Source organism: Necator americanus, chromosome V, assembly GCF_031761385.1.
Source record: "Necator americanus strain Aroian chromosome V, whole genome shotgun sequence".
NCBI lineage: Eukaryota > Metazoa > Nematoda > Chromadorea > Rhabditida > Ancylostomatidae > Necator > Necator americanus.
This window is the reverse complement of record NC_087375.1, coordinates 15,968,279-15,982,072: the sequence shown is the minus strand read 5'-3', so window position 1 is coordinate 15,982,072 and position 13,794 is coordinate 15,968,279. Positions and strand designations below refer to the sequence as shown.

Genomic DNA, 13,794 nt, shown 5'->3' with positions numbered 1-13,794 from the left:
TGCTGCGACTGTCAGAGATCAATCCCTGACAGAAGTGGAATTTTTGCATTTAGTGCGTGAGAGTTAAAAGTGGACATTTTTTATCAGACAGTGACAAATTTATTGTTATCACTCAAAAAACCAATTTCGATGCTGTGAATTAGCGAAAAAAGACACCTACAGGCGCACTGAGAGATAAAATTAATACAAAGAAGGCTTTACCATTTTGTGAATATCGACGCTCAAAACGAATTTCATACAATAAAGCTGGCTGCGGACTGTAGAGAGAGAGTTCTTCTATATTCCTACGAAGTTTGAGGCTTCTAACTTCCTATTCCTTTCGAAAACTAGTTGAGAAAAATCCCAAATTTTACCCCAAATTTTCAAGTTCTTCTCAACTAGCTTTTAAAAGAACCAGAACACCTACAGAGACCAGAATATGCAGTTAAGGGTTTTTCCTGATGCTCTATCAAAATGTAGAATCGAATTTTCCAACCGCGAATCTTTTTTACCGTAATCTCATGACGGGAAAAAGTGCGAAATTTCAGATTTTTGACAAGGCGTCAAAATCTATGACTTCAAACAAAGTCCAATAACTAAGCTCGTAATTTATAAAAATGAATTCAGTCTGAAGTAGAGTTTGTTGTAGAGGAAGACTTTTCCTATCAAGGTTCATTTTCATTTTTTTCAGGTACGGTTCGTTCTCTCAAAATCTAGTTGAGAAAAAGTTGAGGAAAAAGTTCAAGTTCGAGTTAAAGTTCTCAACTTCTTCTCAACTTGCTTTCAAAAAAACCAGATGATCTCTGAAAAAGATATTTTGTCTTTTTTATAGCGCAAATCTATCTTTACGGAAAGCAGCCACCTTTGTCTTCCTCCCTCTCTTCTGTAGTACATTATTCATATTTATTCAAAGCTACTAAAATCCGACCAATCCAGCAGTAATTTCCATTTAGGGCCTGGTTCTAATCGCTGAGATAATCTCCAAATAACTCCTATATGTGGTGAACAGTGCTCTAAAAACAATTTCAAAAAATTGCTGGTGAAATGTTTGTCTCAATAATTTTTTTCTTGGTTTTACAAAAATCAAGATTCTGGCGAAGATCGAACTTCAATATCTTTAATCACTGTCAATGAGGGAAATTGTGTGTAGGAGGGAGAAAATAGAGAAAAAATGCTTTTCGAATGTGATCTGCGTCGGTATTAGATGTTTTTCCATTTTGCAAAAACGGAAAATTCCAGAAAATATACATTTATTAAGCATCCTATTGTTTTTTTTTAAATTCTGCTTATTATAACTAATTTTTCATTGCTATGAGCAGCTGTGCTAGAAAGAACGAGATGAGGGCGTTGTTTTCTGGAGGGTCTTCTATAGGGGGGGGGGGGGGGGGGGGTCGTTTTCAGAAGGGTTTTTTCTCAACTACACGCTTGACCCCACATAGACATTATCTGGACATGACTGCGGACAAGGACAAGGATAAATCATTTTGGAAGGGATTAGGCAAAAATTTAGGCAGCCATAATTTCATGGCATTGGTGTCGTTAACCTCTCAATTTTCTTTCAATCTCCTTTTTCGTTCAACGGATAACGAAAATCCGTCAAAATTACAGCTTTATACGATGTGACTGGTTCCTCTCTCACCCAAATATTTTGGACAGACGACTGTAACAGATCGCGGCAATTTTTATTTCGCACTTGGGATATCAAGAAGATGGAAGACAAATAAAACGGAGAACACTGAACCAACCTCCAGCCACACTTGCCCTTCTTGTCCCCTTTGTGTGCTGATACTGTATTTAGCTTCTTCCTTCAGCTTTCGGCGAAATAGACGGTCAGTCGAGCAACTCAGCACTAGTAACGTGGCAAAACAAGGATTGATGTGGTTAAGATCTACTCTTGTATGGATAAAAGAGCACAAACACTTAATTTGCTTTTTTACACATACCAAAGGAATGACGGAGTGGCAAATTAGCAAAAAGAGTAAAAAATTTGAAAATAACATTTACAATTGTTAATTTCGCACTACGCATAATGTAGTAGCGTTGTTCACGACTAAATAATGACAGTAAACACAAGCGTACACGTATTTACGAGGGATGAGTCTCGCACGAATTGTAGCTGTCGTGCCCCGGGTCCACGGCGAGAAGGAGAGGCGGGCATCGGTGGGAGGACCCGGGGCCGACTGCCCGGATCCGGTGGGGTCTGCGCTGGGGTAGCCACCGGATGGCGGCCTAGCCCCTCCGAACCCTGCGGGCACGTGCCCAGGGTCCCATCCCTTTGCCCCGATCCCCCTTCAGGGGCCTGCTCCCTGACCACAGCTCCCAACCCTACTCCTAATGATTGAAATGTGGTACAAGTGGTAATACAGGTGGTTTATCCTAATGAAAACACTACACGGCATCGCATAAATATACACAACATCGCTACGGGTCAATAAAGGGACCTGTCATAGATTAAATGGTTGTGGTCCTCGGCGAGAGATGGATAAGGATTGAGATTCGGGCCCAGGGTCAGCCAGCCAGGGTAGATGGATAATGCGGGCATGCGGTAGTGGTGCAACAATCGAACTAGACGAGCGCGAACACGAACACGAAATCACGACACCACGATAAAGTCTAAATAAGAACTGGAACCTCCAGTACTCGGAGTCAGCCCTTATATACTGCGGCGGCGTGGGAGCGCTACCGTAACACATTGCCATTGGCAAGGTTTCCCACGCGCCGCGCGAGAACGGGTGCCGGCTGACTGGGAAAGTCGTGCCGGGCACGACAGTAGCATAATCATTAAAACACTTATGACCGTTCTTCAAATTTTACGTTCGTAGTTTAAAGAAAAACAGGATGCAGTTTTCGGAGTCGGTAGCACTTATCCATCTACCTTCGGTTTGCTGATGAACTTATGCATCAGTAGGTATCGTTAACCTCACAAATGCTATTCTCAATTACGAATCAATCAAACCCATCGTAAACCTTCTTGGCCATCAGACGTCCTCTCTCCGCCGGGCTGAAATGATAACAGTGCACGAATTAGGATCTTATTCTGGACACATCAGGTGAGAAGGCAGACAACGAGGTGCGTAGGAGAATAGTATCGTTTTTGAAGTAGTCGCAACCGAATTCGCCTCACCTGCAAATGTTCTGTCGTAGAAAGAAGGCCTCCTCCCGTATTCATCACAATTTCATCAAGAAATTAAAGGCATCGCCCTACGAATTTGAGGTGATACGGATTTCAGGTGGAGTATTCGTATACGGGATCGAAGATTATGGAGAGAAGGGTGAATCCGTCCATTCCCACCTAATTGCCCTAAAAAACGGAAGATACGACTTTAAGCGTTCCGGTGCGCTACTTTCTACGACGAGTTCGATTGGAGCGATTAGTCTTGTGCACGCGCAGCATCTTCCTGGCCGTTTTTTACGGTAATTAGGAAGAAATGGACGGAATCACACCCCTCTCCATAATCTGCTATCCCGTATAAGCATACTCCACCTGAAATCCATACCACCTCAGATTCGTGGGGTGATGCCATTAAACGATGAACGATAAAACGTTGATTAATGCGCTTGGGATGTACTAATAGTCCCCATTCAACTGTTCCACTTCAATTCAGTATCGTTTCAGGTTTGTGAGCGTCTGTCCTGTATAATAACTCGCGAGGCGAGTCGATCAACCCAATGCTTTTATGCTCCCAGAAAAATCTGGCACCAGTTTATGGATCTAGTTCGTCCTCGAGTAAGTATAACAGTCAACTTTTCCTAGCAAAGATGCTCTCGAATTAGGCACAAATGCGCCCAAAAGCGGCTCGATTTGGAGATGTCAACTCACTCCGCAACCAAGGAAAACACATATATCTTCACAAACAAAGCTAATGTTCAGGAGAAGATCTCCCCCCTTCCAAAAAATTATTATTTGATAAGCTTGAAGGACTACAGTTTAGCATCCTTCTTCTAGCAACTTTATTTTATCAGCTTTTTTTTACTAATTCTACACAGCTCTTTTGATGATTTTTCATCTCATCGATACCTTATCCACGAGCTATTAATAAAATATTACTGCTAAGTGCTTCAAAACTCAGTGGAAAGGCTCTTGAATGCACTCCTCAATTCCTATCTACTCCTATTGATACTTTAGAGTTCTGTGGCCAGCACCTTATTGAATGAAGCTGAGGGTGTTAAAATATGACGGCGATTTGTTTCCAAACAAGCTATTTCTGTGATGGTGGTCAGTGGAGCACCACCTCCGCCACCTCGCCCATGAAGCCATTCCGAGCACGAGCTTCGCAACTGCACACAAACTAATTTGTTAGGCGAAGAGTTTTGAATATCGTTCCGGAACTTATGTTTCGACAGGAATGTAGAAAATGGTGAATATCAATGGAAGGAAGTAAAATCCCCGAATCCCCCGGCCATTGTAATTTCGAAGAGATTGAGGTGCTACGGAAAATTGTCACATTGCGAAAAATACACTCACTCTTAGAATTAGTAGCGCAACTACGTGCATCGCCATCCAACGTGTGTGTCCTCTGCTTTTATTTTGTTGTGCATTCATTTTGGATATTTAAAAAATCCTGCTTTGTGAGTTTGTTGGTCATCGGAATTTAATAGCGCATTCTATAATATGCAATTACGATGGATTTCGCGAAAGCGGATGCAGGAAGGACAGTTACGTCAAAAGTTGTCTGCACACAATCTGAGAGTAGTTTCCGCTCCAGTACTGCTCTAAATTGGGAAGCAAAAGTGTTCGCTATTTTTCCTTCTCAACCCTGCAGAACATGCAACCGATTCAGGATGCCAAGATTGAAAAGTAGTGATCATAAAAAAGGGACTGATTATTGATATAAGTGCAGACATCAGTCTGCACGCTCAATAGTACTAATATTATTAGGCAGACCACACCCACCTAATGAGAGATCTCAGTTTAATATTTGCAGTCATTTACTAGAAGCCATTTTTCTAAGATGACCAAAACCGCTGAGGCCCACTACATGCATACCTTTAGCACCTATTGTACATAAAGGCCGGCTACTGGTTTTTGAATGTATATTTGAGGTTTGGTGTGTTTACTTAGATGACAGCAAGTTTCCAAGTGTCGTAGAAGAGCCTTGAAATCTTCGAAGCCGGGTAAGGATTAAAGGCATCACCCCACAAATCTGACGTGATAAAATCCCTTTTAAAAACACAATACCATATTATCGGTCCCCCTCTATATGGGAAGTGATGGTTTTCCTTAGGATGAGCCTAGCAATCGCGTGAACTAAAACACAGCGCAATGTACAAGTCGTAAAAGAAACGACTTGTACATCGCGCGGTGTCTGATGGGATTAGAATCGAAAAGAGTTAAACTGTGCTATAAGTTATACTAGGCTGAACGTTTGGCTGAAGCCGGAATTCAGACTTTCTTTGGTGCTCGCTCCGCTCCCTTTCACTGATCACTTAAAATTAATAGTAGTGTATTATCTTCTGAAGTTAGATTTGTGTTGATCTAACAACGTTTTCTTCCTCTTTTTTGCTATAAGTAAAGGCGAAAGATTTCGTAGTCTTTTTTCTAAACGCGTCAGTTCTACACTTGAGAATATTCAGGTCCAAACACTCCTTCTATGTAGATATAATGTGGACACAATTTGAACCCTAACAGTCACAGAATCATGTTTTAAGAAATGACGTGTACGACATCATCGTGCTGATAAAGATAGCGTTCCACGTCAGATCATACAAACAGCTTCCTGCTATTTAAGCAGCCGCTTACATGCGTACTTTCACTTTCTGAGGAAAAGAAAATTGAGACGGAAGTGATCGTGGAAGCCTTGGACAACCAAGGCGTCCCTACTCAGTACATAAAGGTACTTCGTGAGTTGTACAGTAACTTCACGACCGAAATTTCGCCATTCTACAAGAATATCATCATTGACGTAAAGTGGGGCGGGGGGTCCGACAGGGGGATACAATCTCACCCAAAATATTCACAGCCACCCTCGAGAACGCAATGCGAAAATTGGAATGGGCTAACATGGGAGTGAAGGTTGATGGTCGGCAGCTACACCATTTGCGCTTTGTTGATGACATCGTACTGATAACACCTAGCATTAGCCAAGCGGAACGAATGCTGACTGAATTCGACGAAATATGTGGATGCACTGGTCTTCAGTTGAATTTGCAAAAGACGATGTTCATGCACTACGGATGGGTCTCGGATGCCCCATTCACGCTCAATGGAACGAACATATCCGAATGCACCAGCTACGTTTATCTAGGTCGGGAATTGAACATGATGAACGACATGACCCCCGAACTGGGCAAGAGGAGAAGAGCGGCTTGGTGATGGGGATGTAGTAAAGAAGACCGGGAACACCCGGCTCCGTGCTCACCTCATCAACACCACCGTACTTCCTGCTTTGACCTATGCTTCGGAAACCTGGGCATTTCGCAAGCAGGGAGAAAACGCGGTGAGCGTCATTGAATGCGCAATTGAGAGAGTGATACTAGAAGTATCCCGGTTCACGGAAGTAAGGGACGGGATTCGAAGTTCTGTCCTATGTCAGCGGTCGAGGATCAGAGACGCCGCCGCATTTGTCAAGTACAACAAAATAAGGGGACTGGACACGTGATGCGCTTTAACGACAATAGTTGAACTAGAGCTGGGAGCGACTGGGTTCCCCACGATATAAAGCGCACCGCAGGAAGACCGCCGACCTGATGGTCAAATTTCTTCACGAAGTCCTTGAAAAAAAACTCGATGCTCTTCGTGTCCCACGCGCAAGGAGAAACCATTGAGCGGCTCTGCAGGCGTTCGGGACAACTGGGAGGATCACTGGCGCCCGCTCGACCAGTTCGAAGAACAACGGGAGTCAAGGTGATCAAAGTGGATTTCATTAAACCGCGGCCGTGGACTGAAAAAGAGTTTGAAAAAGAAAAAAGTTATGTGAAAACAAAAAAAAAACAAAAAATCGGCTTCAGGTCTCATTTTTCCGAGAGACCCACCTACGCATTCGAATCAATAGCTGATCCGAAATGTTACAACTGTTACTGTCAGAAGATCAACAAATCGATAAGGGCGATGTTTTGTGCAGTGCAGTCATTGTATTCGTGTCCATGTGTATGCATTTCACGTGAATATTCCCGCTGACTTTAAAGATCAAGGTGAGGAAGTGTTGTTACCATACTGAGGTAAACGTGCAAAGAAGTAGATGCGCGAGGATGTTGCAGAGGTGAAACGCAACACGGCCAGTGGCCGCAGGTGTGAAACGGTTGCAAGGTCATATTTACCGTTTCCAACATCCACACGAAGTTACTGCGTGACACTGCTGTACCAAAGAACACCAGTCCAACGCATTGGGACCGGTCGCACCCCTTTTTATAGCTATCTGGCGCCGGCGCACCAATCCGGATGCCAGGTGGACCTGTCGCACCCCTTTATCGAGTTTCGTGACTGGGTCTGGCGCGCTCCAATCGAACTTCTTGTGGAAAATAGTGCGCCGGAATGCTCGAAGCCGTATCTTTCGAGCCGTTTTCTACGGCAATTAGGAAGAAATGGACGGAATCGCCCTTCTCTCAATAATCTGCGATCCCCTATGCAGTACTCCACCGGAAATCCGTACCACTCCAGATTCATGGGGTGATGCCTTTAAAGGCAGCCTATCAAAACTGAAGTGTTACCGAGGCGCCAGATAGAACGTGGAGTTCGGGTTGTGAATCACGGAAACGAGAGGGACCCGCTCAATTCCTTCTAGTCGTCCAAAGAAACGGCGTGGAAACGGCTTTAGTTCCTACGGGATGCGTTGGAACACGCATCCCTGTGTACACTGTAACCACTGGCTCGTGGATGCGGAGCGCACACAAAGGTGGCACGGTGCAACTGACTTCGTAGGAAAGAATGCCCACGCCGTTTCTTCCACCGTTAGTGGGAGATCAAGGGAGCCATCGTAATCTACAATGCTCTGCTTTCCCTAGAGCTTCCGTACTACGGCAAATTTGTAATACTCTCCCTTTAAGATCTTCATTACGGTTTTTCAACAGTAATCTCACTCCACTTCTAACAAAAAACAAGGTAGAACGGTGAAACTCCAAAGAATTCTTTAATGAGGAAAGTTTCATCAAACGTAATGTCTGTCACAGCGTGATTAGAACTGATGAAGTAATATGCAATACCGTTCCATACTGATGAGACACACTTTCCCCATAAATGTTTCTTTTAGACAGATCCACCTTAGAGAAATCTGACATTTGTTGCAAATCGTATTTTGAATATGTTGAACATATCCCATGTGTTGGATTTCTCATAAATTGACAAAAAACAGTAAATAAATAAAAGAGGTAAAATTGTACTGGCTAAACGGTGACATTTCGCGGTTAAATGTTGCGCCCTGGGGAACGATCGTTGATAAGTTTCGTTCGTGTGGTGACACAGGGAACTTCAATATCTCACCTAAGAGGTCGAAGAACTTTGACCGCTTGGTCAGCGATGTTCTTGGTGCGTGTTCTATCTCGGTGAGCTCCAATATTTAACGCCCCTTATCCGAAGGTTGTCGTTAGATTACCGCACGGCTCAGCAAATCTTATTTTCCTCGACAAGCAATAGAACGGAGTGCCTTCAAACCCCATTTGCTTCATCATTTGTAATGGAGTCAGGTTTTTCTTTTTTGATATGTCATATTTGATTCACTATTCCATTTTAATAATAATAATAATAATAATGCTAACAATGCTTGCGAAAACAAGAACACTTTTTGTTCTTGTTTTCGCAAGCATTATTAGCAGTTTCTTGTTTTATTATTATTATTATTATTATTATTATTAATATTATTAATATTAATATTATTATTATTATTATTATTATTATTATTATTATTATCCATATGACTATTATATTATTTATTATTATATTATACTATATTATATTATATTATTACTTCTTATTATTATCTATCCCGATAATGTCAATACTTTAACTGCACATACAGCATCCTTGGGGAAAAGAAGTGAGGTTCTTCAGTGGTGGCAAAAGTATAGAAATTTTATTGTCGTCCTTTCAACTTGAGTTGTTTTTGCATCGACAATGTTTCTGAACAAATACTGTATTGTATGGTGCTTCAATTCGTGTGTTTGAACAAATGTACGTAATTGCTGCGAAAACAGTGCAAATAGGAATAAGAAAAAACTATCACTTAACTTTTCCAAACCGTGTGACGTTCCTCTGGAAGCCAAGAGAACGGATATTCGGCACTCATCTGATTGGGAAAAACCTACCAGTTCTATCTCCTGTTCGATCTGTGAACTTTGAAACAACACTGAACAGTTGCTGTTTAGATTCATGAGTGCAGAAAAATTCACTACATGCATGAAGTTCGGCGAGCGTACACGTCGGCTTCAAAGGGAGGTACACTGACATCTGTCTAAACAAGACAGAAATGCTTTTTTGAAGTCGAGACTGAATGAAGGCACAGGACTTGCGCACAGTATTCTGCTGAATAAATCAACTCCGCTGGTTGTATTTCATTACTTCTGTTTGCGAAATTTTTTTTTTTAAATATCAGTAGTAAGATTTGACAGCAAAGCTTATGGCATTGAGAGTTTTATTTCAGAAAAACTTCGGCAAATATATCCGCAGACATTTCTGTCGTCTATTGAAGAACTTTATTGGCTATAGCAATTTTAACCATGTTAACCTTTCGTTTTCATAAAAATAATAATAATGAAATACAACCAGCGGAGTTGATTTATTCAGCAGAAGGTTTTAGGACAAAACTTATATTGTGACTGGCAACCTACCACTATTTTGGCGAATCCTGACAGCTGATGGCACTTTATCCGTCATCCAGTCCATTTAATAAGTTTTTATTTGCGAGCATATGATTAAAGAAGGTTGTTTTGTGTTTATTAGCCGAAATACACCACAGAAAAAACAGCACGATTCTCTTGCAGATCTGTTTAGGCGATGCATGATGCTACCTCAAAATCTCGATCAAAAAGAAGAATACAATATTTTGTGGAGATTTTTGGATTAAGATACATTTTTTATTTGAAAACATAAAAACAAGATGGAACAGAGCTCACTAGAATTCCGCCTGAGTTTTACACAGTGAGGCAGCTTAATTTGTGATGGGTTCCTACCGTTTAGAATTGCATTGATGCTGACCACATAATAGAATTCATAAGAATTTAACAAGGAATTTTGGATTCCAAATGATGTTCTGCTTTTGTAGAATATCATTTTTTATTCCGATGACTGTAGTGCTGCGCAAAGTCAACAGGAGTAGCATATAAATGACGAGGGAAATCATGACCATAATTCCCGAATGCAGCTGGCGTACATCACTGTAGGTGGATTTTTTTCTCTTAATTTATGGGAGTGAATTCAACAAAGGCTTTTAACAGTTGTTTCTACCACTTCTGCTCAACACCTTCCACGTTGTTGCCGGAGCCAGTAAGTTCCAAACTTAAATTCCTTAAACTGGACTGAACCTTTCGAGCAACTTCCAACTAAAATATTCCCCAACATTAAACATTTTGCAGTATGCGATGCAGGTCAATTCATGACCTTCACGGAGCAAGAGAGACAAGCCTTGGTGGCTGCGCACAACGACCTGAGGAAAGAGATTGCCGACGGTACGCTAGAAGGTTACCACGGAAAGCTGCCATCAGCGAAGAATATGTATCAACTGGTCAGTTTCTAGTGTGTGGCAATGAAAGAAACTGCTATTGGTGACGTGAGAAATGTTTGGCTAAGAAAGCAATTCTCGTGTCATCCCTCGCATTTCCGAAATATCTGGTGTAACGGAGACAAATTTCGCAGTTCTAAACTTCTTTCGGGACGATAGCAATATTCTTGTGAGATCTATGTTATTTCAAGACAGTACTTTGCCATCTCACAGACAAGAACACTTTTTTATGACCATTGGGCTAAAAGAAGAAGGATGGAAGGAGAATAATAGGTGTAGTATCACCAAATTGTTGAGAAAAGAACCATGGTTTTTAAGAAATTTCAAGAGCAGACACATATGTCAACCTGCTAATTCAGATATACGGCTGTCAAATGGAGAAGAAACTTCAAGCTGAACTTGACAAATGTACCGGACGTGCCACGCTCGCGTACCGATACGGCCAGAACATTCTTACGTAAGCGAAACACTTGCGGTAGCTTTCAGAGCGGGAGGCAGCAGCAAATTCCAAAAGAGTTAGGTGGACCTCATTGGGATCCGCTTGGAATGCGCCAACGCGTTCAACTTTAGCTCAAAATCGTTTGAGGTCTATGCACGGATTTGCCGCCTTTCGAAGGGGTCATATGATCTATCAAGTCAATGTTTTATTCTCTGTAAATGTGGGAAAAATTTAACGAGACCACAGGGATAAAAGGCTTGATTGGCCAATTCCGATTTGCGAACCATCAGAACGATCAGCCGTGCAGTCGCAACAGAACTTTACAACCGCGCTGCACCATCCTTTACTAAATTTTATGAATTTTAAAATGTAGCCTTTGTGATTATTGTCGTAACGGAATGTAACGATGTCGCATAAAGCTGTCTGAAATCTAATACAGTCTGGAGTTTCAAACTCATGATCGATTTCAGAAGCTCTTCTCAGACCCTATATAGACTTGGAAAAGAGGATCTGATAAAGGCCGTTACTGAAATGTGGGCCAGCCCAATCAAACACTATGGGCTAAAAAACGTTACGAACTACGATGATGATCGACTTTACACATTTGCAAATGTAAGTGACGCACGAATCTACAGATATCAGACAGACGAATACCTGATAGTTATCTACATACACAATTTTTTTTTCGTAAAAACGATGCCGACCTGCAACAGTCCCGAAACGCGTGGTTCCGTATGTTCCTATCTTTAACATGGTCATTTGTAAGTGCAAAAACCGCAGAATAAGTTTGATTAGGACTCCTAAAACTTACCGCTAAAGTACTTGTAAAAAAAAAACTACATGTGTCTACCAACTCATAGGGCAGAGTCCCAGATAATCGCTTCTGATAGATGCTCCTGACGCGCTATTTCTGGCGTGAAAAGATTTTTGAAAAGTAAAATGACAGGTATATATTCTTGTATTGTGTAAGCCACGTCAGTAGATTTTGGTACCTCTGACAGCTATAGCTAGAAACCTCTGGAGATCTCGGAAATTCGCCTATAGCACGTTTAAGCTCCAAAAACAATCGAAATTATTAGCTAAAGAAGCTTTTCTGTGAAATTTGAAGGATATATTCGAACAAATTTTATTTCCGATATACTGCAACCAATAAATGCTTTGTAGGACTACATGAAGATTTTCCATCTTTACAGTTTGACTGTAACTGACTGGAATGTTACAGCCACCGAACTGCAAGGTGGAAATTTTGATTTTAATTTAAGGCTTCAGGCATTTATCGGCTACCCTTTAGAAGCTTAATTTTAGGAATTTCAATTCTGAAATTGAGCTCCTGAACTGTAGTTATGAGACGTAGCAAAGTGAATAACTTGTACATCACTAATATGTAATTAATATTTTCCTCATTGAAACATCTACTCACGTCGAGAATCATTCATCAGTGCATAGAACAGTTCGCAGTTAACTGGTACTCAACCTGCTAACGTGAAGGCAAAAGGTGTTCCAACGGTATCAGGAATCCTAGCTGAATTCATTAATATTCCTCGCAGTCACGAGATGGTTGATCCATTATGATCGCATAGATCAAAATGAAGCGAATCATAAAGAAAAGCCGAAACAAAAAAATAGCCGCATGAATAGCCACATAGTCGGGAAAATGTGCTCGCGGAGAATTTTACTTTTTCTCGGACCCTTCTCGTTTTTTTCTGCTTCAAAAAGCATTTGAGAAACCACTTTACGGACCTCTCACGTGGCATTGAAGGTTCGCGAATGCCAGTCCTTAAATTTCATACTTGTTTTTTAGATGGCATATGCAAAAACACTACGATTTGGTTGCGCCTATAAGCAATGCGACATGCTGAATCCTCAGGAAGTGCATATATCGTGCATATACGATCTCATGTAAGTATTTTTCATCTTAAGTTTATCTTCATCAAGCAAGACAGATGATGACTTAGAATGTATAGGTAGAATTATTAAAAAGAGAAGCAGTACATCTGATTATTTCATTGAAACCGTGTCTATCCAAACTCAAAATGCTGGACATGTATCCGAGAACCAAACATTTATTCGACGCCAAAACATCCGAATTGATTTCTTCGAGATCTGGAATGAAATCACCAATTAATGATTACATGTGATGAATAATTACTAATTAAGTATCAAAAGGTAAATTGAGAGAGGGTCTCTACCTGGCTCACAAACTCAAGGAATACTTTGTTTGTGCTTTTAAACAAACTTTTTGCTCCTCGGAGTTCAAGGCAGAGAACTGGAGGCCAGGGTTTTGTGACAACACTTCTTTGTAGTTATTTTTATGCTTGGTTACGATACTTTTTTGTTTCATCGACAAATCAGCGCGATGTTCTCCTCATCCTTCATGTGACGAAGTACATACAGGGAATTCCACCAAGAGCATCTCTTCAAAATTTTCTGATTCTTTTTGCGTTATCAGAATTTCAAGTTGGTTGTACTGTATTAGGATAACTTGGTGAGCAGTTTTAAGAGGTGGATTCACGGGGAACTCCATTTATGAACGAGGCAAAAAATGCACAAATAAAAAGGAATGTACCACCTATGGCGGTTCCACATGTGTGGCAAATGATGGACTGTGCAGGTACACAGGAACGCCTCCACGTCCAGGTCGGCTATATCTTTTTTCTTAATCCCATGGGATTTCACACATGAAACAACTAATTTGTCCACAATCTGCGAAATCGCTTAGCGGCTATT

General features: G+C 41.3%; 2 protein-coding genes across 2 annotated transcripts; both read left to right on the top strand.

Annotated features, from left to right (window-relative positions):
* Nucleotides 1-5,956: 5,956 nt before the first annotated feature.
* RB195_014028 (uncharacterized protein) lies at nucleotides 5,957-6,292 on the top strand (the record flags this gene model as incomplete). The annotated part of the gene is made up of 1 exon (XM_064204117.1): nucleotides 5,957-6,292. The coding sequence occupies one exon, from the start codon at nucleotides 5,957-5,959 to the stop codon at nucleotides 6,290-6,292; it is 336 nt and encodes a 111-aa protein (XP_064059998.1).
* A 4,210-nt stretch (nucleotides 6,293-10,502) lies between these two features.
* On the top strand, nucleotides 10,503-12,970 carry RB195_014027 (uncharacterized protein; the record flags this gene model as incomplete). The annotated part of the gene is made up of 4 exons (XM_013447724.2): nucleotides 10,503-10,631; nucleotides 10,988-11,085; nucleotides 11,538-11,679; nucleotides 12,869-12,970. 4 exons carry the CDS (start codon nucleotides 10,503-10,505, stop codon nucleotides 12,968-12,970), a joined length of 471 nt encoding a protein of 156 aa, XP_013303178.2.
* Nucleotides 12,971-13,794: the final 824 nt, after the last annotated feature.